The sequence below is a fragment of the Mobula birostris genome, chromosome 6, assembly GCF_030028105.1.
Source record: "Mobula birostris isolate sMobBir1 chromosome 6, sMobBir1.hap1, whole genome shotgun sequence".
NCBI classification, from domain to species: domain Eukaryota; kingdom Metazoa; phylum Chordata; class Chondrichthyes; order Myliobatiformes; family Myliobatidae; genus Mobula; species Mobula birostris.
In genome coordinates this window covers 151,411,148-151,437,149 of record NC_092375.1, presented here as the reverse complement: position 1 = coordinate 151,437,149, position 26,002 = coordinate 151,411,148, and the positions used below count along the sequence as shown (strand labels likewise).

Genomic DNA, 26,002 nt, shown 5'->3' with positions numbered 1-26,002 from the left:
CAAAAACATCAGCCCTGAGTTGCTGCAAGGTCACCAGCTGAGGGCAGGGGGTTTAGCAACAGGGAGGGCTGGAGTTCACTGTGACTTTACTTCAGCCATTCAGTAACTCATCTGCAACACTGCAGTTCAGCAACACTTAACAATTTGACCATTCTGCACTAAAATGGACTCCTTTTACTCTAATAGTGGTGGTTTTCTTGTAAAAATGATGTATGATTTATTACTAATTTACGTTCTTTTTGTGAATGCTACTTACATGATTCATGTCACGTTGAGGCAAGTAAGTTTTTCATTGCATCTTTTCATACATATAACAATAAACTCAACTTTGACTTTAATAATATAGATGGTGGTGTAAACTGCTCTCATATTCAACATGGAATTATCATACACAAAAGACCATAAGACATAGGAGCAGAATAAGGCTATTCAGCCCATTGAGTCTGCTCTGCCATTTCATCATGGCTGATCCCGGATCCCATTCAACCCCATACACCTGCTCTCTCACCATATCCCTTGATGACCCAAACAATCAGAAATCTATCAACTTCTGCTTTTGGTTTTTCATTAGTCTATATGTTGGCAAATAAGTTTCTCATTGCACCTTTTCATACATGCACTTTTACATATGACAATAAACTTGACTTTGATTGTAATAATATAATTGGTAGCAAAAAAAAAATTCATAGCCTTCAAGGTTGGCGGAGGTGCGGCAGTGAAGGAGTAAGTACAGGGATTGGCTGAGAAGGAGCGTTTGATTTAATAGCCAGTCGTGAACAGCCAGAAACACAGACCTTCAAGGGCTGAGAGAGGAGACTACGCCACAGTTGGAGAGGGGGGGAAGTGGTGAAGAAATGACCACTAGGCTGATTCAGTGTGCTGCTTGCATGATGTGGGAGGTCAGGGACACTGATGTGCCTCTGGCTCCTACACCTGTGGAAAATGTGTCCAGATTCAGCTTCTGAAGGACCATGTTGCAGCACTGGAGAAGCAACTGGATGACCTCAGGTTCATCCGGGAAAACGAGAGTTTTCTGGACAGGACCTACAGCGAGGTTGTTCCACCGAGGATACTGGGGGGGGGGGGAATGATGAGGATGGAAAGGATGCTTGAAGTACAGGAGACCCCAGGGGGGATGCACCTCTCGTAAACAGGTTCACCCTCTTGGAAGCTATCGAGACAGAAGACACTGCCAGCCTGAGAGGCGGTCAGGTCTGCAAGTCAAAAATTGGCTCTGAAGCAAAGCAGAGGAGACAGACGTCAGGCAGAGCCGTGGTAGTAGGTTACTCCATAGTGAGAGGTACAGAAAGGGGTTTCTGCAGCAACAGGCAGGATTTAAGGATGGTGTGTTGCCTCCCTGGTGCCAGGATCCAGGACGTCACGGACCGATTGCAGGGCATCCTCAAGAGTGAAGGCGGACATCTGGAAGTGGTGTCGGCACAAATGACGTGGGGAAGAAGAGGAAGGACATTCTACAGCGTGACTTCAGAGAACTTGGAAGAAGGCTGATAAGCAGGACTCCCAGGGTGGTTATCTCCAGTTTGCTTCCAGTTCCTTGTGCTGGAGAGGGCAGGAACAGGGAGATAATGGATCTGAATGTGTGCTGAGGAACGGGTGCAGGAAGCAAGGATTTACATTCTTGGACCACTGGAATATGTTTTGGGGTAAGGATGAATTGTACAAAAGGGACGGGTTGCACCTTAATAGGCGAGGGACCAGCATTCTGGCAGGCAGGTTTGCCACTGCAACACGGATGTGTTTAAACTAATTAGTGAGGGGGAGGAACGAACTGGAAATGTAAGGATAGAGTTAAAGGGAAAGTGAGAATAAGAAAAGTTAAGAAAGACAACAGAATCAACGGAGCAGAAAGCTCAAGAAGGGATCATGCAGTATGGCCAAGTGAAACAGGAATTGATATGAAAGGTGAGGGGAGTAATGGACTAAAAGTATTGTATATGGATGCACAGAGTATAAGAAATAAAGTAGATGAGCTTGAGGCACAGTTGGAAATTGGCAAGTATCACGTTGTGGGAATAACAGAGACATGGCTTCAAGTGGACAGGGCCTGGGAAATGAATACGTATTCAAGGGTATACGTCCTATCGGAAGGACAGACAGGTGGGTTGAGGGGGTGGGGTGGCTCTGTTGGTGAGGAATGATATTCAGTCCCTTGCGAGGGGGGACATAGAATCAGGAGACGTAGAGTCAGTATGGATTGAACTGAGAAATTCTAAGGGTAGAAAGACCGTAATGGGAGTTACCTACAGGCCCCCAAACAGTAGTCTGGATGTAGGGCGTAAGTTGAATCAAGAGTTAAAATCGGCATGTCACAAAGGTAGTGCTACAGTTGTTATGGGGGATTTCAACATACAGGTAGACTGGAAGAATCAGGTTGGTACTGGACCCCAAGAAAGGGAGTTTGTGGAGTCCCTCCGAGATGGATTCTTAGAACAGCTTGTAGTGGGGCCTACCAGAGAGAAGGCAATTCTAGATTTAGTGTTGTGCAATGAACCGGATTTGATCAGGGACCTTGAGATAAAGGAGCCATTAGGAGGTAGTGACCATAATATGATAAGTTTTAATCTCCAAATTGAGAGGGAGAAGGGAAACTCAGAAGTGTCAGTATTACAGTTGAACAAAGGGAACTATGGAGCTATAAGGGAGGAGCTGGCCAAAGTTCAATGGAACAATACCCTAGCAGGGATGACAGTGGAACAACAATGGCAGGTATTTCTGGGAATAATGCAGAAGATGCAGGATCAGCTTATTCCAAAGAGGAAGAAAGATTCTAAGGGGAGTAAGGGGAGGTCGTGGCTGACAAAAGAAGTAAAGGACAGTATAAAAAAATAAAAGAGAAGTATAACATAGCAAAGACCAGTGGGAAGCCGGAGGATTGGCAAACTTTTAAAGAGCAACAGAAGATAACTAAAAAGGCAATATGCGGTGAAAAAATCAGGTACAAAGGTAAACTAGCCAAGAATATAAAGGAGGATAGTAAAAGCTTCTTTAGGTATGTAAAAAGGAAAAAACTAGTTAAGACCAAAATTGGGCCCTTGAAGACAGAAACGGGTAAATTTATTATGGGGAACAAGGAAATGGCAGACGAATTGAACAGGTACTTTGGATCTGTCTTCACTAGGGAAGACACAAACAATCTCCCAGATATAATAGTGGCCAAAGGACCTAGGGTAATGGATGAACAGAAGGAAATTTATATTAGGCAGGAAATGGTGTTGGAAAGACTGTTGGGTCTGAAGGCTGTTAAGTCCCCAGGACCTGATGGTCTGCATCCCAGGGTACTTAAGGAGGTGGCTTTAGAAATCGTGGACGCATTGGTAATCATTTTCCAATGTCCTATAGATTCAGGATCAGTTCCTGTGGATTGGAGGGTGGCTAATGTTGTCCCACTTTTCAAGAAAGGAGGGAGAGAGAAAACAGGGATTTATAGACCGGTTAGCCTGACTTCAGTGGTGGGAAAGATGCTGGAGTCAATTATAAAAGATGAAATTATGACACATTTGGATAGCAGTAACAGGATAGGTCAGAGTCAGCATGGATTTACGAAGGGGAAATCGTGCTTGACTTTCTGGAATTTTTGAGGATGTAACTATGAAAATGGACAAGGGAGAGCCAGTAGATGTAGTGTACCTGGACTTTCAGAAAGCCTTTGATAAAGTCCCACATAGGAGATTAGTGGGCAAAATTAGGGCACATGGTAATGGGGGCAGAGTACTGACATGGATTGAAAATTGGCTGGCTGACAGGAAACAAAGAGTAGTGATTAATGGGTCCCTTTCGGAATGGCAGGCGGTGACCAGTGGGGTACCACAGGGTTCAGTACTGGGACCGCAGCTGTTTACATTAATGATTTAGATGAAGGGATTAAAAGTAACATTAGCAAATTTGCAGATGACACAAAGCTCGGTGGCAGTGTGAAATGTGAGGAGGATGTTAGGAGAATGCAGGGTGACTTGGGCAGGTTGGGTGAGTGGGCGGATGCATGGCAGATGCAGTTTAATGTGGATAAATGTGAGGTTATCCACTTTGGTGGTAAGAACAGGAAGGCAGATTATTATCTAAATGGAGTCAAGTTAGGAAAAGGGGAAGTAAAACGAGATCTTGGTGTTCTTGTACATCAGCATGCAGATACAGCAGGCAGTGAAGAAAGCTAATGGCATGCTGGCCTTCATAACAAGGGGAACTGAGTATAGGAGCAAAGAGGTCCTTCTGCAGCTGCACAGGGCCCTGGTGAGACCACACCTGGAGTATCGTGTGCAGTTTTGGTCTCCAAATTTGTGGAAGGACATTTTTGCTATGGAGGGAGTGCAGCGTAGGTTCACAAGGTTAATTCCCAGGATGGCGGGACTGTCATTTGTTGAAAGATTTGAGCGACTGGGCTTGTATACACTGGAATTTAGAAGGATGAGAGGGGATCTGATTGATACATATAAGATTATTAAGGGATTGGACATGCTGGAGGCAGGAAGCACGTTCCCACTGATGGGTGAGTCCAGAACCAGAGGCCACAGTTTAAGAATAAGGGGTAGGCAATTTAGAACGGAGTTGAGGAAAAACTTTTTCACCCAGGGAGTGGTGGATATGGAAATGCTCTGCCCCAGAAGGCAGTGGAAGCCAAGTCTCCGGATGCTTTCAAGAAAGAGATGGATGGAGCTCTTAAAGATAGTGGAATCAAAGGTTATGGGGATAAGGCAGGAACTGGATACTGATTGTGGATGATCAGCCATGATCACGGTGAATGGCGGTGCTGGCTCAAAGGGCCGAATGGCCTACTCCTGCACCTATTGTCTATTGTCTAAAAACTGTTCTCATATTAAATGTGGAATTATCATACTCAAAAGCTATTGTTTTATTACTTGTCTGGTGATACTAACAGGCCTTTGTACAATCTTAAAGCAGCCACTATTCAGGTGTTGGCTTTAAAAGTATATTCATCTTGACAGCCTTTGCTGGCTTTGACATGCTTTCACTTGCAGAGGAGGTCACTGGGTAATGAACTTCTACTCATGCTCCAGATTCGGAAGCTAATCAAGCATTACTGTGGCCACATGTCATTATTGTAAGGACAAGATTCAAAGTAAAATTTATTATTGAAGTACGTAAATGTCACTATAAGCTACCTTAAGATATGTTTTCCTGCAGACACTAGTAATAGACGAACAGTGGGATTAAAACAAGAACCTTATGTTTGGACATAGGTTAAGGGAACTAATTGGGCAAAATTCCCACTTCATGGAAAATATACAGCATTTATTAAGTGAAATAGATTCTGAGCAACCTCGTACTGTTTTGATGTATTTGTATGATTCATGCTACCTGAACTGCTGATACTTTAGGATTCCTTTGTATTCGTTCTCCATTTAATCAGTAATGCGGGTGCCTCCCAGCAGCATAGACCTTGGCTTGACCTTGACCTCAGGTGTGCCTGCAGTGTTTACCCAATCTACCTGGGACTCCCTGGGCTTCTACCAGATGCTCCAGTTTCTTCCCACATTCCAAAAGATATGCTGGTGGATGAACAGACCACTGCATATTATCCTATATATAAATATAAACAGTGAAAGAATGAAAAGGAAAGTTGATAGGCATGTAGACATGTGACAGATAATAAATTGCATGGCTGCAGGGAACCAGGGGTCGGGTGGGGCTGGTGGTGATGGGGGACAGGAAGTGATGGGATTGTTCTGCTGGCCTGACAGTCTCCTTCTGTGTCACAATAATTAAGAATTTCTCATTACAAAGAAAGACACACAGAAAACCTGTGAGATCATACTTAGATTACGAGTTAATCTGTGTTTCATTTGAACAAATGAGCCTCAAATCATGAAAATTAAACTAATTAAAACATATTTTACACTTCTACAATACCTATGCTATAAATAGCTTCAAAATAATTGAAGCAGCATTGAGTATTATTTGATGAAGCAGTTGATTATAGTGGTAGTCCTGTCTGTTACCAAATTATCATTTTTCATTCTCTGAGATCAGGAGAAACAGAGTAAAGAGTGATATAGTTATTGACACAACTGGTTCATTGTTCCAGAATAAATTTTCCACAAATTGAAGGCAATTCTTCACACTGACCTATTGAAAAATCTCATCTTCAGAAAATAACTTTTATTCAATTCCCTCTTATTAAACATATTATTATTCATCTGACTGGACCTACCATTCCTATTGAAAGTTCTGTGTCAAAAATTTCCTTTTTTTTTTGGTCATTATTTCACCTGAGTTAAGCAGAGGAATATAACAGAACTGACAGACAGATAGGACAAAAATGTTCCAGTGTGTCACTCATCTGAAAGTAATAGAAATTCCAAATGTTTAAAATACAGAAAAAATAGCATCTTTATGATTTGTTTTGAAAAATTTGCATTTATATTCAACCACATTAGATGTCTGCATTTGCTGAAGATGTCTACATTCACTGTAAATGTTTATTTAATGGGTTCTACAAAAGCGTGCTTGGTATATTTAAATTTATTGGCCAAAACATCGAAGCCGATTAAAACTGAAACAAACAAGCAACAACAAACTTTGAAAAGACAATGATTTTGTTTTCAGCTTAGTTGACATGAAATACATAGTACAAAGGTAACAAATAATTTAATATATGTATAAATGTGAAAGGAAATTAAGAGATAAAAAATGAACTATAACAGACTGTGAATTAAATAAAATGAGGACAAATACAAAAGACCAGTGACAGGCAATCTAATCAAGTCAAGTCGTTTATTGTCATTTTGACCATAAGCTGCTGGTACAGTACACAGTAAAAACAAAACAACGTTCCTCCAGGACCATGGTGCTACATGAAACAACACAAAACTACACCAGACTATGCGAGACAGCACAAGGCTACACTAGACTACATAAAACAACATAAAAACTGCACTAGGCTACAGACCTGCACAGGACTACATAAAGTGCACAAAACAGTGCAGGGCAGTACAATAATTAATAAACAATAGGCACAATAGAGGGCAAATTACAATATAATAATAAATGATGTAGATGTCAGTCCAGACTCTGAGTATTGAGGAGTCTGATGGCTTGGGGGAAGAAACTGTTGCACAGTCTGGTCGTGAGAGCCCAAGTGCTTCGCTACCTTTTGCCAGATGGCAGGAGGGAGAAGAGTTTGTGTGAGGAGTGCGTGGGGTCCTTCACAATACTGTTAGCTTTGCGGGTGCAGCATGTGGTGTAGATGTCTGTAATAGCGGGATGAGAGACCCCGATGATCTTCTCAGCTGACCCCACTATCAGTTGCAGGGTCTTGCGATCCGAGATGGGGCAATTTCCGAACCAGGCCGTGAGGCAGCTGCTCAGGTGCTCTCAATACATCCTCTGTAGAATGTGGTGAGGATGGAGGGTGGGAGATAGACTTTTCTCAGCCTTCGCAGAAAGTAGAGACGTTGCAGGGCTATCTTGGCTATGGAGCTGGTGTTGAGGGACCAGGTGAGATTCTCCACCAGGTGAACACCAAGAAATTTGGTGCTCTTAATGGTCTCTACGGACGGACTGTCAATGTTCAGCCGAGAGTGGTTGCTCCGTGCTCTCCTGAAGTCAACAACCATCTCTTTTGTTTTGTTCACATTCAGAAAAAGGTTGTTGGCTCTGCATCAGTCTATTAGCCGCTGCACCTCCTCTCCGTATGCTGACTCGTCGTTCTTGCTGATGAGACCCACCACGGTCGTGTCATTGGCAAACTTGTTGATGTGATTCAAGCTGTGTGTTGCTGCACAGTCGTGGGACAGCAGAGTGAACAGCAGTGGACTGAGCACACAGCCCTGGGGGGGCTCCGTGCTCAGTGTGATGGTGTTGGGGATGCTGCTCCTGATCCGGACTGACTGAGGTCTCCCAGTCAGGAAGTCTAGGATCCAGTTGCAGAGGGAGGTGTTCAGGGCCAGAAGGCTCAGCTTTCCAATCAGGTGCTAAGGAATGATTGTGTTGAATTCTAAACTGAAGTCTATGAACAGCATTCGAATGTATGTGTCTCTTTCGTCCAGGTGGGTTAGGGCCAGGTGGAGGGTGGTGGCGATGGCGTTGTCTGTTGAACGGTTGGGATGATACGCAAACTGCAGGGGGTCCAGTGAGGGTGGCAGCAGGGTCTTGATGTGCCTCATGACGAGCCTCTCGAAACATTTCATGATGATGGATGTGAGAGCAACGGGACGGTAGTCGTTGAGGCAGGACACTGAAGGCTTCTTCGGCACGGGGACAATTGTAGCAGCCTTGAAGCACGTTGGAATGACGGCGCTGCTCAGGGAGATGTTGAAGATGTCAGTGAGAACATCTGCCAGCTGGTCTGCACATCCTCTGAGCACTCTGCCAGGAATATTGTCTGGACCAGCAGCCTTCCGTGGGTTGACCCTGCGTAGAGTTTTCCACACATCGGCCACGGTAAGACACAGCACCTGCTCATTTGAGGAGGGGTCGTCTTCTTCGCCACCACATCATTTTCCACCTCGAAACTAGCGTAGAAGCTGTTTAAAGCATCTGGGAGGGAGGCATCACCAGCACAGGCAGGTGATGTTGTCCTGTAGTTGGTGATGTCCTGAATGCCCTTCCACATGTGCCGCATGTTGCCGCTGTCCTGGAAGTGGCCGTGGATTCGCTGGACGTGTGCACGCTTTGCCTCTCTGATAGCCCGGGACAGTTTGGCCCTCCCTGTTGTTAGGGCTGCCTTGTCGCCTGCTCTGAAGGTGGAGTCACAGGTCCTCAGCAGCGCACGCACCTCCGCGGTCATCCATGGCTTCTGGTTACAGCGTGTAGTGATGGTCTTGGACACAGTGATGTCATCGATGCACTTGCCCATGTAGCTATTCACTGACGCCGTGTACTCCTCCAAGTTGGTGGAGTCGTGATCGGTTGTAGCCTCCCTGAACATGTGTCAGTCAGTGTGCTCAAAGCAGTCTTGAAGAGCAGAGATGGCTCCTGCTGGCCAGGTTTTCACCTGCTTCTGACCTGGTCTGGAGCATCTGAAGAGCGGACTGAATGGTGAGAAAGATGAGAGAGAAAAATTGTATTCACTCTATCAAGGGAGGAGAGAAGTCAGGCAAGTAAATGTCAGGTGTGATCCACAATTCAGATTTGCTACTTTTAAATTGGAAAGGCTGGCTGTCATTAGCCGTATTTCTTGGGGTTTAGAAGGACATGCGGTGACCACACTGAAACATACAAGATCCTAATGGGGTGTGACAGGCTAGTTGCTAGGATGTTTTCACTAGTCAGAGACTCATGAACAGGGTGACATAGCTGTAAAATAAGAGGCCGGCCATTTGAGATGCCTTAAGTCTTCTTCTCTTAGAGGATGGCAAACCTCTAGAATTCTGGAAACAATGGAGGAGACCAGTTCAGTAGATATACTTAAAGTGGAGATAAGAAAATATTTTAAAGTTATGGGGAACTGTCATAGAAGAGAAGTGGAGGCCAGCTTAAATTAGCCATGATTATACTGAATGCTGGGGCAGGCAGCCTACTCCTCCTAGTTCCTTTAGTTCCCATGTAGTCAATGGAACATAGAACAAGAGGAGACTCTATCTATGCCTCCCATTATTTTATATACATCTATCAGATATTACCCCTCAGCCTCTAGACATTCAAATTTGTCCAACCTCTCCTTCTAGTTAACACCCTCTAATCCAGCCAACATCCTGATAAATCCCTTTTGTATCCTATCCAAACCTCCACATACCTTCCTATAATGTAGTGACCAGAAATGAACTCAATACTTTAAATTTGTCCTAACTAAAGTCTCCTACAGTTGCAATATGACTTCCTGACTTCAGACTCAGTGCTTCAACTAATGAAGGTAAGAATACTGTATGCCTTTTTTACCACCTCTCCTCTTGAGTTACTGCTTTCAGGGAGCTTTGGACTGCCAATCCAGATCGCTCTATACACCAGTGCTCCCAAGGCTCGTGCCATTTACTGTACATTTTTCTTATCCATTTCTCCTCCCAAAACACAATAGCACAACTCAAAACCTCAATCTTTGACTTACACCCAATGATAAATGGCAATCAAATGGATAACATCCAACATTATCTGACCAACTACTCAACATGCACGATAGTTTTTTTTTATGGCCACGTTTTCCAAACTAAATGCTGAATTGCATGTCTATTTTGGTGCTTTGCCAGTACTTTTGTTGCTGTGCTTGACAGTAATTTTTGTAAATCACACATTTTTAACTAAGTTACAGTTAGGGACTGTATCAAAAGAAACAATGATTTTAAGCTATCATGGTTTATGCATCCCACACACAAAAAGGAATCAATAGAATGTCAACAGGGCATGGAAGGTGAAGGTGGGGCTGTGTGTGGGGGGGGGGGTTGCAATTGATTCCCATTCACTGCACTGAGACAATGCCTCAAGAGGATATGAATAATAATGGTATTTTCTCTCTTTATGGTCCACCGTGTATAATGTTGAACAGTCTGCTGAGAGGCTGAATTGGGTCGCGGTTTATCCTCACCTGAGGAATCAAGAGCCACAGTGTCATATCATGAACTGGGAATAAATCTCAGCAATCAGCATCACTGGCCAATGACCAGCACTACAAATTCCTTGGAATGAAAAAAATAGAGTCAATTCACTCAGGTCCTGTAAAGAATGTATCAAATGTCAGCAGTGCAGTAAATGTTAATGATTTCAATTCTAATGTGTAGATTTGAAGTACACAATAGACTTTCCTATCTTAGCATTTTATTCTATTGGTCATCTTCTCTCTTCCAAGAACAGTTACAATTTCTGACATTAGTGCATCTATTTGCTCGAGGGAAGTAAGTTACACTGAGTGATTCTTGTAGCTTCAGTATGGTTGTGCCCAATAATCAGGAATAATTTTAAGAATTCTGCTAGAAGACGAACTCTCCTGCATGACAGGAATCTTTAAATGGTTACTCCTCAATAGGAAATACCACTTCAAATATTGGGCTTCTCATGTACTGTCTCTTTACATTTACATTCCACACCTCATAACCACACCGACAGTCATTGTCCTACTCTGTTTCCATACACGCTGTTGCTACCTAGAAGAGTTCCTCTTGCCAACAGCCACTTTATTTCTTGTCAGAGTCACCTTTTGTACAGAAACCCCTGCACCTAGTAGTACTTAATGAATATAAAATAGTCTCTGTATATCAGCTAATCTTTTGTATGTACGACCATACTCAGTTACTTGTACGTTGTGTTATAGGATCACTATTATATTTATCGCCCGTTACGCTTATTGTGTTTTTTTATGCTGCATTGGTTCAGTAACAATCATTTCATTTTCCTTTATACTTGCATACTGAAGAACGAAAATAAACAATCTTGAATCTTGAAAACTCAAAGCAGGAATGACAACTAAAGATGGAAGCAGATACCCATTACTTCAAAAAGACAAATGCAAACTCTAGTGTCTGGGGCAGGCACCACACAAAGAAAGGCAGTAGCCTTACCTTGACTACGGAGACATTAGTCAATTATTGAAGATTTACTGGCTGGTTTCAGTAGCAGACATCTAACAGCATGTATGGTCAATGAGAGACACTTCAGTTTAGATTTTTTCCTTAAGGCCAGCACAGTCGTCGAACCACAAACACCATCTCCAAGCTCTGTGTTTTCCAGTCTTAGATTGCAGACTGATCTCAAAAATCCAGTGACTCAGTTTTCATATGGTATTTTAAAACAATCTCAATATGTAACTGAGTATCTAGACCCTTCAGGGTAACTGAAGGAGTAATTATCAGGACTCAGAACAAAGGAGCAAGATCATTATACTATAGCTCATCTACATAGACCTGAAACCAAGGCTTGCTTCCCCCTTAATATGAAAGATGACAGAAAAGTGAAATTTTTCTCCCCCAGACCGCTGAATTTTTAAAGACTAAAATCCAATTTTTCTGTCAGGTAATGACAATGAGACTGTACAAGGAAGACAAAAGATTGGAATAAATAGAGGAAAATTGTTGCTACATCAAAAGTGCTCAAACAGCTAGTTCAGCCTCAAAATTGACATAAAGTATACTAAATTATAAAGTAACAGTTATTAAATGGAGATGAGATAGAATCACTCTCAATATGATTTATTCAGCAAGCAGGCTCAAGTGGTTAAAAGTTTATTTCTGTTTCCATGAAACTAAGCTATACAACCCCTCAAATCAATTCTACCTTGTAATGATATCATCAGATCCTTTCACGGTAACACGTTGAAGCCGCACCCTCTCTAACATGCTGGTAGAGAGTGTTTTATCTGGGTTTTTAGTGCTGGAAATAGTTACATTCTGACACGTCTCATTAGCGGGGCAGAAGCATGGTCGCATTGTTTATTCCAGGGACCAGCTGATTGAGCTTATGCAGGCCGGTTAGCAAGCAGAGTGGCGGACACCCCTGCTGAAATCTGGAGGAAAACACACAGAGGATGCAGAGGGGGATCACAAAGGCGAGGAAAGGGGACCAGGTCGACACAACAGAGACTTATGGAGAAGAGGAGTTCGGTGGGTAATAAAATGGACGAGTTCACGGCGCTAGCCAGGCGTCAGAGAACATTTTGGGAGTGCAGTTTTATGTGTTTTACTGGAATGGGGCTGCACGAGGACATACCCAATCAAAACTTTTCCATGGACAGCTGCCAGACCGTTCGGGCTGACCGGAAGTGCACTGAGAGCGGTAAGCATGAAGGAGTTGGGTGCTTACTGTTCTGGTTAACAACGGATGGTGCAATCCGGGTCATATTACGATCGAGGAACATGTTTGTAGACCGGATATTGAACTTTTTGCTGTTGGACTCCGGCCATATTCCACCGAGATACAACACTGGGCGTCACGGGAGGTTGTTCCTGCCTGTGGCCATCGAACTTTGCAGCTCCTCCCGTGGAGGGTCAGACACCCTGAGCCAATAGGCTGGTCCTGGACTTATTTCCATCTGGCATAGTTTGCATTTTGTTGTTTGATTGTTTGTGGTTTTTGTATTGCTATATTTATGCTCTATTCTTGGTTGGACAGCTGTAACGAAACCCAATTTCCCTCGGGATCAATAAAGTATATCTATCTATCTATCTATCTATCTACTTCAGCAACAATCATTGTCTCTTTAAGATTAAAAATGGCAATGAAATGGAAAAACCAACTTAATATGACGTATAAAAACACACACGAAACCACAAGGCAAAATCGAGTCTCGCTTTTGAAGAAGCACGTTCTTCATAACAATTAAACTGGAGGCAACTGAATAGAAAGTATAGAAATCAGTATTTCCTCATAATGGATGGTGAAACAGAGTTCAAGATCCATTCTAGGATCATGATCTAAACTCACAAAAAAATTATAGAAAAGAAGGGCACACAACCCGTCATATTTGTGTTGACTTTTTGGTGGAGTAGTTGAGCTTGCATTTTCTCTATAATGTGGCAAGCTTTTCATCTTGAACTCTTAATTACTATACATGGAATCAACACACTCCGTTTTCAGCAAGACCATTTCAAATCTCACCAGCTCTGAAAAAAATATTGTTCAATTCTGACTTGCAGTGATGATTGCATGCAGTCTGCATATTTCCCATGATCACCTGGCTTTCCCCTGGGTGTTCTGGTTTACTTCCATACCTGCTGATTGGTCAATGAATTAGTCACTGTAAATTGCTCCACCTTCTGGTTGGTCAATGAATTGGTCATTGTAAATTGCCCCTTCTGTGATGGGTTACAGGAGATGGAGGGATGATGGAAGTGAAGTGGGGGATTAGATGATATTGCAAGAGGGGAAAATGATTTTAGTGCAGTTGAGTGCTTGGATGTGATGAGTCAAAGGGTCTATTTCTATGTTGTCTGGTTACAGGCCCAATTATCAGAGGGAAAGTCCATTCTTAATCTGCTCTATCAAAGCTCTCAGCATTTTGAAATACTCTCTCACATTAATTCCTTGACTTTCTCGGATCTCAACTTTGGTAATATCCTGGTAACACTTATTTTCTAAAGCCTTTACACCTTTACAGAAATTTAATGCCAAATGATGCTTAATCCATTTGGTATAACCTTTTAATTTTACATTATATATATATATATATATATACATACACACACACACACACACACACACACACACACAGACGTAATATATCACGAGTATCTGCAAGGTGCATATATACACCCAACCAATAATACCAATATACTGTACACACACAAATTACCTAGATCTAGCTGCAAAATTAATACTTATTAAAAATTGCACTAATTATTGCACATATAAATGCATTGTTTCTCCCTGTGAGCTCCACATTGATAGTTTCTGTTTATTCCATCCTATCTGTCGTCCTGAAGGCTAAAGCTACCCTCATCACTATCTACTATATTTAAAGTTCAAAGTTAATTTATTATCAAAGTACATATATGTCACCATATATAACCCTGAGATTCATTTTCTTGCGGGCATACTCAACAAATCCATAACAGAGTAATAGCCACAATAGGATCAATAAAAGATGGCACCAACTTAGGCATTCAGCCAGCGTGCAAAAGACAACCAACTCTGCAAATACAAAAAAAATAAATAAATAAGCAATAAATATCAAAAACATGAGACGAAGAGTCCTTGAAAGTGAGTCCATAGGTTGTGGGAACATTCCAACGATGGGGCAAGTGAAATAGAGTGAGGTTATCCCCTACGGTTCAAGTGCCTGATAGTTGATGTGCAACAACTATTCCTGAAGCTGGTGGTGTGACTGCTGAGGCTCCTGTACCTTCATCCTGATGGCAGCAGTGAGAGGAGAGCACAACCTGGCTGGTGGGGGCCCCTGATGTGATCAATATTATCTGAAAACTTGAAATGATGCTCCCTGCACTCAAAGCTATATCATTTATAAATAGTGATGGTTCTATCAGGTTAAGGGATAGTAGAAGGCTTCTAAAAGTGAGGTAGGAAGAGTTCAGCATCAATATGTTCCTGGTAGAGCAAAAAGTAATGCTGGCAGGACTCAGGAGCCCTTGTCAACAAACATTAAAGGTTTTGTCAAGTGCAGGCCGCTGAGATCAAGTGAATCCTTTGAGTATAATAGACATAGGATCAGACTTGAAAAGGTTATCAGGAGGGAAAAAAGGGGACATGAGATGTCCTTGGTAGACAAGACAACAGAGAATGCTAAACAATTCTATATTAAGATCAAAAAGGTACCTAGATAGAGAATAGATCTCATTCAGGATTGGTATAGCTGTCTGTGTGTGGAGCACAGGGATAGGTGAGGCCTAAAATGAATACCTCACGTCTGCATTTACCATGGAAGCTAACGAATTCAGGGAAGAATATAGTGATGTCTTGAAACCCTGACATTGGTTGTTTTGAGAGCTCTGAGGCACATAAAGCTAGGTAAATCCCTGGGACCTGACCAAATATATCTTGGGATTTTGTGGGAAGCAAGGGAAGAAGTTGCTGGTGCTATGATGAAAGATTTTTATACACAAACTGCTGGAGGAACTCAGCAGGCCAGGCAGTGTCTATTTGAAAGAGTAAACCGTTGACATTGCATGCTAAGACCCTTCATCAGACTGGATTTCCAGCATCTGGAGATTTTCTCTTGTTAAAGATTTTTATTTCTTCATTAGCCATACATAAAGTACCAGAGGGTAGCTAGTGTTGCATCTTTATTTAAGAAAAGCTACAAAGGCAAACCAGGGAACTACGGGCCAGTTAGCTGAATGTCAATGGTGGGAAATTTACAGGAGGGGATTCCAACAGAATCTATGTGCATTTGGAAAGGCAAGGAATGATTAAAATAGTCAGCACGGCTTTGTGCATGAGAAATGTCACCTCACAAATTTCAGGGTTTTTTTTAAATTCAAACTTCAATGCCCCAAAAGGTTTTACAATTATTTATAAAATAACCATGGTATTGATATGCTAAGACAGAATCATACAATCTCTTCTGCAAACATTATTAAGAGATGCAGATAGAACTTTGTAGGAGATTAAGTTCAATTCATTAACTTCCAAACGAAATTTGTCCACTGTTGTCATGGGTGTTATTCATTCACAGTATGACAAACTGTCAGCTGGGTAAATCAATGGGAAGTTGACAGGCATGATAAAATAAATGATCGATTGATTCTGAAAATGGATGTCACCACAGGAAAATAGCCCTTCTTCCTATCTTCTTTTTGCAGTCATTGGGTGGCAGGGTGAAGTTACATCTCTACCAAAGGAGGTGCAAGGCGTTCCCTCCCTCAGCTAGCCTGCAGGTCACCCTTGGGCAAGGTGTAGCACCTACTCAGCCCCCAGATCAGCATCACATGAAACCATGGGAGCAGGTGGTGAACAGTCGCATGAGCAACAGATGCATATCACAAGCCCTGGTTATGCGACCACTGACGCAAGGCAGACAATCTCTGAAGAGTATAGATAATGGCTGGAGTCACCCATCTTGAAAATGCACTGCCCAGAAGGCGGCAATAGCAAACCACTTCTGCAGAAAAATTTGCCAAGAACAATCATGGCCATGAGACCATGATCGCCTATATCATTCGATGATGATGATCATTGCAACCATTTGAACAAATTAGTTATCTTTAAAATATAAAAGAACTCCTCTATTTGTTTCACATATTAAAAAGGTACAAGACAGCAATATTATAATATTTGAAAGATAGAATCTCTGATACATTATTTTAGGATTATACTTGAGTACCAGTTTAAATTAAGGGCTCGTTTCATTAGGTTGGTTTTGATCTCACAATCTTCTAACTTAAGAGGCAAGAAAGTCACAATGCTGATGTACTGGTTTATACATCTCATCCACAGGTGAAATCAATGTTGGAAAATTTAAGGCTGTTTGTTAATGAAGTACCGATTGATCATGGGCTTCAGTTTTGATTGCTTCTGCAATGCTCAGAGGTTGTAAACATCCATATTCCAACCCAATTAAAAATAATTAATAAAGCAACGTCGTGCATCACTTATGATTGTCTGCATCTTTTTTCCCCCATTCATTGATTATGAGCAAGTTAAAATTTAATGTGCCAAACATGTCCAGGTTTAAAACTTTGCCTTTCATGGAAGGTTAAAATTAAGCCCTCCGTTTAAAATCAAGCATTTATTTGGTAATACTTAAGCTTTTATCCATTTTCTCTGTGTTGTCTCCTTCTACTGCCATTTGGTGGGATGGTGGGGTTATTTTAGATCATAACACCAACTACTAAAGCACATTTATCAGGTTACTTATGCTTCTTTTTCCAATTTTCCAAAATTTACATCCTCTGTCACCAGTTTTCCCCTATTTATTCTCTCAGAATCCTCCGTGATTTGAAATAAATCTACTTAATCTTCTTTTAACCCTGAAGCCTTACGGTGATCGTCAGCCAAAGCAATGCATGGATTAGACATTTTAGCATCACCGCAGGTCATCAGCGAATTCTATTCAATTTACGTGAATCTAAGAAATTGGTAATCCACAACTCAAATATCAACAACAAAATGGAAAATGGAGCAAATATACCACGCCAATAAGAAGCAAGATCAGTCCAATTGAGTTGAATATTGCCTCTTCATTCTCCTATCAAACACAGCAAAGTGATGGATAGTCTTGCCATAAAACAAACAGCAATCTGCTCAGCAGTTCTCTGGGTTCATCAGGACTGTACCTGGATTACTCAGCTCCTGGACTTAGTCCAAATATGGACAAAAAGTTAAGTTCCAAAGGTGGGGTGTGAATGTCCTGTCTTTGCCAATATTTGATTGACTCTGTCATCAAAAACTCACTGTACAATGATAGGCACCGAGGAAAAACATGTGTCATTCTCATCAAAAGAAGGGTAGGAAGTGGGTTCTGGAGTTTCTCCCTTGCCTAACACACCAAGACACAAGAAATTCTCTAGATGCTAGAAATCTTAAGCAGCACAAACAAAATGGTAGAGGGACTCAGCAAGTCAGGCAGCATCTATTGTATGAAGGGAAATAAACAGCTAGCATTTCAAACCAAACTCCTTCATCAATATTGAAAAGGAAGGGAGCAAAAGCCAGAATAAGGAGCAGTTATACATCATTCCCTCCTCCCCCCACCCCCACCCACCCACTTTTTCCCTCATCTGGTATCACATATCCCCTGCCAGCTTATACTATTGCTCCTCTTTCCAACCTCTCCCTACCTTCTTATTCTGGCTTCTGCCCCATTCCTTTCCACTCCTGGTAAAGGGTCTCGGCCCAGGATGTTGACTGTTTATTCCTCTTCATAAATACTGTCTCACCTTCTTTGTTCCTCCAGCATTTTGTGTGTGTCACATAACAGATCAGGAGACCCTCAGGTCAAATCTTCGATGTTTTGATTGTGCAGTGTTCTGTTCCAACTACATCCTCAGTTAGTGAACAGCCTGCATACAGAACTCTGAAAAGTGTTGACGACGTGTAGATATTGACCTTTCCAACAAGGAGCAGAAGCATCTTTCCTTGACATTATTATTATTGAATTTCCTACAATTAAAGAGCATGGCGGACAATGTTTGCTATATGGGATTGGCATAGCTAGGTAGATGATGATGACATAGATATGGTGTGCCAAAATACTTGCTTCTGTGCAGCACTTTCTTATGCGTAATTCTAATAAGTCTCTTTAGAAACACACCGTCAGCTGTGATACCAGCATCTCATCACTCTGTTATTTCTGCAAAGAGGTCACTTGAGTTCTTTAAATGCTGCAACCCTGTCACTGCTGAGAGTTGGCACTGGAATCCTGCCAACTCAGACTCAAGTCTCTGAGATTAGCTCAGGTGCCACTCAATCATTTCAAAAAGGGTACTTAAAAATTTATAGAAATAAATTTCCCCTCATTATATGGAGCAAGAAACATAAAAGGCCACATTTAAAATAATTATATTTGATTAAATAATTAAAACCCTGCCTTGGGTTACCTGGTAAACAAACCCAGTGAAGTATTATGTGCTGGTTCTAGAATGATAAAATAAACATTAAACCAATACAAAGGATTAAGATGAAGCAAATCTTCTTGATAAAATACTTACCGTTAAAAAGGACTAAATTTACCTCACTAAGTTAAAAGGGATCATGCAAATCTGGCGATAATGTTGATTTAGCAGAATGACTCCAAGTAAATTTACTTCAGAAAAATTAAGGTTAAAGCTCTTATCAACACTGAAACAAATGAACAAGTCTCATCCCATGAACCAGCAGAATTAAATGCAGTTTTGCTGATCATCATACGGCACTGAACTGCTAAGATTCCATGGGTGAACCTGTAGCATAATTTGACCAACCTATGCAATCTTTGACACGCTTCCAAGGTATTTCAATGGTTTTCATAATTCTTCCCTGGATTCTAATGCAAAACATTCTAATGACAGATGTGGGCCTACAAAGTTTTTCTTTGCCAGTTTCATGTGAGAATCCCTGCAGAAATATTACTTTTGGTCATAAAGCCCAAAATATGGCAGCACTAAACTGGCCTTACACAGACAAAACCAATCAGAAGTCTGTTTGTAGAGTTGCTTGCCAGGCCTGAAGGTTAGGTTGCAAGCGTTTCGTCACCAATCAAGGTGATACCATCAGGGCGCAGTTGAGTGTTGTTTCTGCTGAATGCACACGTATATATTGGTCCGACTCGTTGTTCTGATTGGTTGGCTGTCGCACTGCCCACTGATCTCCACTGGATCCCAGCCAACCAGACAGCTGAGTTGTCTCCGCTGGCCCCTGTCCCTGGTTATTAGTCTTTGTGACTGATGGTTCCTCGGGCGTCCACAGCTCACCCCTCTGTCCTGACCCCACAAATGCATAGGTTTGGAAAGTGCGTCCAGTTCAATATGCTTGTTAATAGAGTCTTCCATTAAAAACCAAGCTTCTAAGAATTCTCTTGATTTCTCTTGTGGTTCTGCCAGGATGTCATCTCGACAGGTGATGAAACATTAATGCTCGAGACCTAACCTCCAGGCTTGGCAAACAACCCTATGAAGAAGCAGCCAACCCAAGCTACTAATCCGCTCTTTCATTTCAAACAATCAGAAGTCTTTCATCTGCTAAATTTTCCATTAAGAAACAAAGAAACTGAGGTCTGGTGGAGGTGCTTGAGGGAAGGTGAGGTCTGTCTTGAAGATATACAGAAGGCGCCTAGGGTCATTAGAAAATATACTGCAAATTTTTTTCAAGGTTTCGCAAGTGAAAAACATGAAAACAGTAAAATAAATCAGTGCGCAGGTCCTCACTAGGTTATGAATGCCCGACTTAGGGACACCATGTACATTAGAGCAAGTGTTTTGGTGACCAATGGATTGGATGGAGAGATGTGCTGGCTATTGCTAGGCTGCATCTTCTGCCAAGTAAGAATAGGACATTTCTATGTGCCTTCTCTCCCCCCACCCCACACTCACCCACTGAGCTGCAACATTGAGGGACTGTGGTGAGCCAGCAGAGCACTCACTCATTCACTCACTGAGACAGTGAGGCCAGCTCGTGGCTGCTTGATCTCCAATTACAGCCATTTCTATGATCCTCTCCCACACACTGTTTTAGATCATTTCCAACTTATGAATGAACAGTTTGAGCTACAAAGAGCTCTCCAAAGAACAACCTTTGTTGTAACCTAGGGAACTGCTTGTATGGTGAAATTAAGTGGAAAAAAATCCAGACCTGAAAATTTTCAAGTAAATAACAATGAATTTGTCAGACCTGGCCACCAGTTTTAAAGGAGGATAACAGACAATTTTGAAGATAGTGGCCATGAAGGAACTAAAAGTGGAGAGTGAAGTTGCAGAGCTGGGTCTGATCAGGATTTGGGATGCGTTCAGAAGGTGGAGAATGAAGGACCAGAACCTGGGTGCTTTCAGAACCAAAATTTCCTTTCCGGCTTCTCAGTTTTCCCATTTCTATTCACCTGACAGATTCTGTCAGAATCAATGTGACAATGATAAATCTTATGTTGTCAATAACACTGTAAACTTTAACAAATGAGCATACAAGGTCAATAAAAATGTGACAGCTTCCTTTAGTAAAACAAGAACATCAACGTGTTTTTGTTGTTCAACAAACATGTTACAAAGGTAACAAAAAAAAATTCTTGCAATAGGTAGATACCTGAAGTCACCACTTATGATGACACTCTAAGCAGTTGGTGTGTAAGATTATAAAAAAAATTATAGTTCTAAATATTACTGCAATGCCTACATTAGTTAATACTTCCTTCTCATAGCAAAAATACTTACATTCTAAGAAGACCTTTGTAAAATGGTCTGGTGAAAAAGGCGTCAAGCAGGTACTGATGGATCAGAGCAAGGCCAAGGATTCGACCACTGAACCTAAACCTAAAACAATAACAAGCAGAGTTTAAGTTGGTTTTAAAATGTGGCAAATCTAGATCATAGCTAAGTTTTGTTAAAATGTACTTCATAGAGAGAGTTTACTCACAAACCAACAATAGGCCATTGTCCCAGCTACATAATAAACAAGTTGCACATCAAAACCAGCCATGCTTATAGCCTATAAATTGGGATCTTATCCCTAATGAATTCTAACTTCCTCTCCTTTAAAAGTATTCCACTCAATTTGCTCATTTTATTATTAGCTAAAATGATTGAAACTCAAGCTCAAGTGTTTTGAAAGTTACTATTTTGACACTTCCTACAAGCTTTTATCAAACAAGCTTACAGTTAAATTATAATAGCACCTTCAGAATACATGATGAGCCATCAGGTTTGTAACGTGATGGATTTGCATAATCCATTTTGGTAACATGAAACAGTACACAACTTAAAGTGAGACACATTGCTGAGTAATAACACTTTCAAAACTTGTAATACAAACATGTGAAGTTAGCAGATGCTTTGCAGCAAAGAAGTGATTTATCTGTCACCACACTCCATCTGGCTATTACAAAATCACAGCTGTAACTAACTGTGCACGATACCCATTTCGACTAGTCTTACATGCTGATTTAATGCTTGTGGACCAAAAGTAAGAGAAAGCAGACTGGTGCTCCTACATTGATACTGGAAATGAACCATTGTTTGTCGACCGAAGCTTCAAGGGTGACGACAGGCAGCTGATAGACAGTGCACTGTAAGAGGTGGTTAGAGATGACACACCATTTAGTGAGGTAACATACACACACGGCAACATGAAACCTTGTAATGTTGTAGATCACCATGATGAGGGTAACATGACCGAACAGACAACATGCTGTGAGCACGTGGCCAGTATTAAGGTCTTGACAGTATCAAAGCAATGATTTGCATCAAGAATTAGATGGAACACAGAGATTTGGCAGATGACAGAATCCAGAGTATCACACACACGCATATTGTCAGCTGGTGGCGTAGTGGCATCAACACCTGACTTCGAGGAAAATGGTCCCGAGTTCGAATCTGGTCGGCTCCTTGCACGCTTTCCATCCGTGCTGGGTTGAGCACCGAGCTAGCAACTCGGCCTCATAAAAAAAAACACAGATAAAAATGCTAAAGAGATGGCAATGTTGCTGACAAGGCATGGAAAGGAACAACAACAATGTAGATTATTAGTGGTTGTTAATAGAATGATTAGGCATGGATTCACAAACTTATTTCTGTAGAGATGAAAGCAAAATGCACTGTAACATAATCAGCCATCCTAATGCCATCTAGTGTTCAGAATTGCATTTACAAAGGTCTCTATTCTAATACTCATGTTATTAGCCAAGAATCAGCACATTACCTGAGTAAATCTAAATATTTACTTCTCCTATGCATGCCGTGCAAGAAATTCATGCACGTGACCAAATATGTAAATATACCCTAGAGTTGGCACAGCAAGAACTGTGTGTTTGAATCAGCTTCAGAAACATATGATGGAAGAATTTTGGAACTTTGCTTTCTGTGCACTAATTGCTGACAAAAGTACAGACATTTCTGTACAGAAAATGTAAATTTTGTATTTTAAGTTTCAGCTGGAAAATTAAACTTCCTATAAGACTGCACTTGTGAGCATTTTGAAACCAACTGTATGTGACAGTAACACTATTGTTGAGACAATCAAAAAACAAGAACCTTGATATTCAAAAGACGGTGATGTTTATGTCAGACAGAGCAAATACTAACTTAGAAAGAAAAATGATGTGGCAGCAATTCTTGATGAGAAATAAGGCATCTGTCTGAGCAACATGGGGGAAAAAAGTATCAATTATACAGGATATAGAAACACTATATGGCTGGCGCAGGCGAACAATGATGCCTCAGGCAACATCTTCCAAATAGTCAATCATTTCATCTTCTACTTACTATTTTTTATCTAATTTTGTTTTTGAAATTGTTGGAACCTGAGACTTACAGTCTGTAGTTCAATCGAGTGAGCCAGCACTCTACTCGAGTGAACTAGCAAGGAAACTCCAGGAGAGAAATAATGGCACGAGTTACCACGAGGAGAAGCTCTGAGATGAAATGAAGGGCCATGATCGACTACATTTCTCGCCAATTAAAGCATCAAAGGAGACTGAGGCAAATACAAAGGAGAGTGAACAGTTCTTGGATGGGCCACTGGGTTCAACCCGCTGCCTTCGGAGGGGCTACTGGGTCCCGATACTTTCGGACAATGTTATCAAGATTCTGAGATTTATAGATCGGACTGTGGTTCATATTGGGCACTTTCAGAGGTTCTTTCATGTTACTGATTGGCAGAGTAGGGGTTTGGAGCTTGAGGTTCTTGTGTTGTTTCTCAGTATGGGTGATTTGTAAGCATTGTGCGAGGGAGGGACTGGGGGAGGTTGGGGCTTGCGAATTTTTGTCTCTTTCTTTTTGTGTGTGTGTGGCGGGGGGTTGATGTCTTTCTTTCAACTATTTCCATGGCTTTCTGTATTTTATAGCTATCTGGATAAGGTAAGTCTCAGAGTTGTGTTTTGCATACGTACTTTGATATTAAAATGAACCTCTGAAAGTGTTGCCTCAAATTATTGCAACAATACTATGATTTCAGATTTGTCATTTCTAAGTAAGTTAAGACTGGTTCAATTAAGACATTCACTGATATGTTGAGCTACATGCTTAGAAACAAAGAATTTGAAGAACTGTCAATTCTTGTCATAGGATCATTGCAATTACAATTGGATCATTGGATAATTACATGCAGGCTTTTTCCACTAAGGTTGGGTAGGACAACAACCAGAGGTCATGGGTTAAGGGTGAAAGGTAAAATGTTTAAGGGGAAACTTCTTCACTCAGAGGGTTGAGAGAGTGTGGAACGAGCTGCCAGCACAAGTGGTGCATGCAAACTTTAAGAGAAGTTTGGAAAGGTGACTCTAATTATGAGTTCTAAAACAGTTGCAGATCTTTTGTCTGTTAGTAATACATAGTTCTCTTTTAGAACTGAAAATTCCTTTTTTAAATTTAAGACATGAAAACGTAAAAATCCAATCAGAGGAACCAAAAAGAATTCTCTAATTCCCTAAAAATTTGATTGCCTGGAATTCCATTGGGATTCAGGCATGGGATTTCAAACAATCAGCATCTGTTTTTAATTAACTTTACCATCATCACCTAAGTTTCCTGTTCTTACAAAGACAATTAGAAACATAGGGAACTGCAGAATATGACACCATTTTCTGCATTTTGCAAAAGGCTGTTGCCCCTCCCTGAATATCCTGATTTAAAAGAAATACATTACTGTAGTGTTAAGGTGCCATCTGGTGGTCATAGATTTGTCTTGAAACACTGCAACATTTTTATTGAACAATTTTTAGAGCACTTAAGATAAACGAGCTCTTTCAATCATAAGAAAGCAGACCTTTAATTGTGCATTCTTGAATGTATGTGCTGAAAACCCAAATGTCTAACGTACAGATTTTATTGCTCATAAGTAAGACACCAGTATACTATTGCTAAGTGAGTTCTTCGATATTCTAATCTTTTCATATTTATGCACTCAGTGGCCAGTTTAATAGGTACACCTGTACACCTGCTCATTAATGCAAGTATTTGATCATATGGCAGCAACTCAATGCATAAAATCATTCAGACATGATTAAGAAGATCAGTTGTTGTTCAGACCAAACACTAGAATGGGGAAAAAGTGTGACTTAAACTATGTTGTCCTTGAAATGGTCGTTTGGGCCAGACAGCATGGTTTATGCATCTCAGAAACTGATGTCCTGGGATTTTCATACACAACCGTCTCTAGAGTTTACAGAGAATGGTGCAAGAAACAAAAACTATCCGGTGAGCAGCAGTTCTGTGGGTGAAAATGCCTGGTTAATGAGGGAGGTCTAGGGAGAATGGCCAGACTGGTTCAAGCTGACAATGATGACAGCGACTCAGATAACCACACATTATAGCTGTAGTGTGCAGAAGATCATCTCTGAATGCACAACATGTTGAACCTTGAAGTAGATGGGTTCAGCAGAAGACCACCGTGAATATACACACAGTGGCCACCTTATTAGGTACAGAAGGTACCTAATAAAGTGGCCACTGTGTGTATATTATATAGTGTGTGTGTGTATATATATATATATATATATATATATATATACACACACATACTTCTAAACAATACATAAGATTATGGTTAATTGTACCATAAGATCTAATTGAAACAGGAGACGAACAACACACACAAAATGCTGGAGGAACTTAGCAGGCCAAACAGCATCTAGGAAAAGAGTACAGGCGACATTTCAGGCCAAAACCCTTCAGCAGGACTGAAGGAAAAATTTCTTTGTAGTTCTGAACTTGTTGAAGTGGTGAAATCATTTCACAAGCATTTTCTTTCTTGCCATGTGCTTTCATGAATTTAATTTGGTGCATACAATTTCCTGGCTTTTTTTTTTCCTCCAGTCCTGCTGATGGGTTTCAGCCTGAAATATTAACTGTACTCTTTTCCTGCCTGGCCTGAGAGTTCCTCTAGCATTTTTTGTATGTTGCTCAGATTTCCAGCATCTGAAGATTTTCTCTTGTTTGTGAGACAGGAGGCAGTTGCTGAACAGTTTATAACTAACATCAGTTGCATGCACCTGGGTGGCCATTAGACACCATACTGTGCTTAGAGTAAA

The 26,002-nt window shown here is 41.2% G+C and overlaps 1 protein-coding gene across 10 annotated transcripts in view; it reads right to left on the bottom strand.

Moving 5' to 3' along the window:
- The window catches only part of hecw2b (HECT, C2 and WW domain containing E3 ubiquitin protein ligase 2b), a 363,894-nt gene that overhangs the window by 57,181 nt on the left and 280,711 nt on the right, over positions 1-26,002 (bottom strand). For 9 of the 10 annotated variants that reach the window (XM_072261633.1, XM_072261634.1, XM_072261631.1 and 6 more), the window contains one exon: positions 21,195-21,293. In XM_072261633.1, the coding sequence (XP_072117734.1) occupies positions 21,195-21,293 (99 nt within the window). Of the gene's footprint in view, positions 1-5,461; positions 5,557-21,194; positions 21,294-26,002 lie in introns of those variants that run through there. The other variant, XM_072261640.1, reaches the window with a different exon arrangement.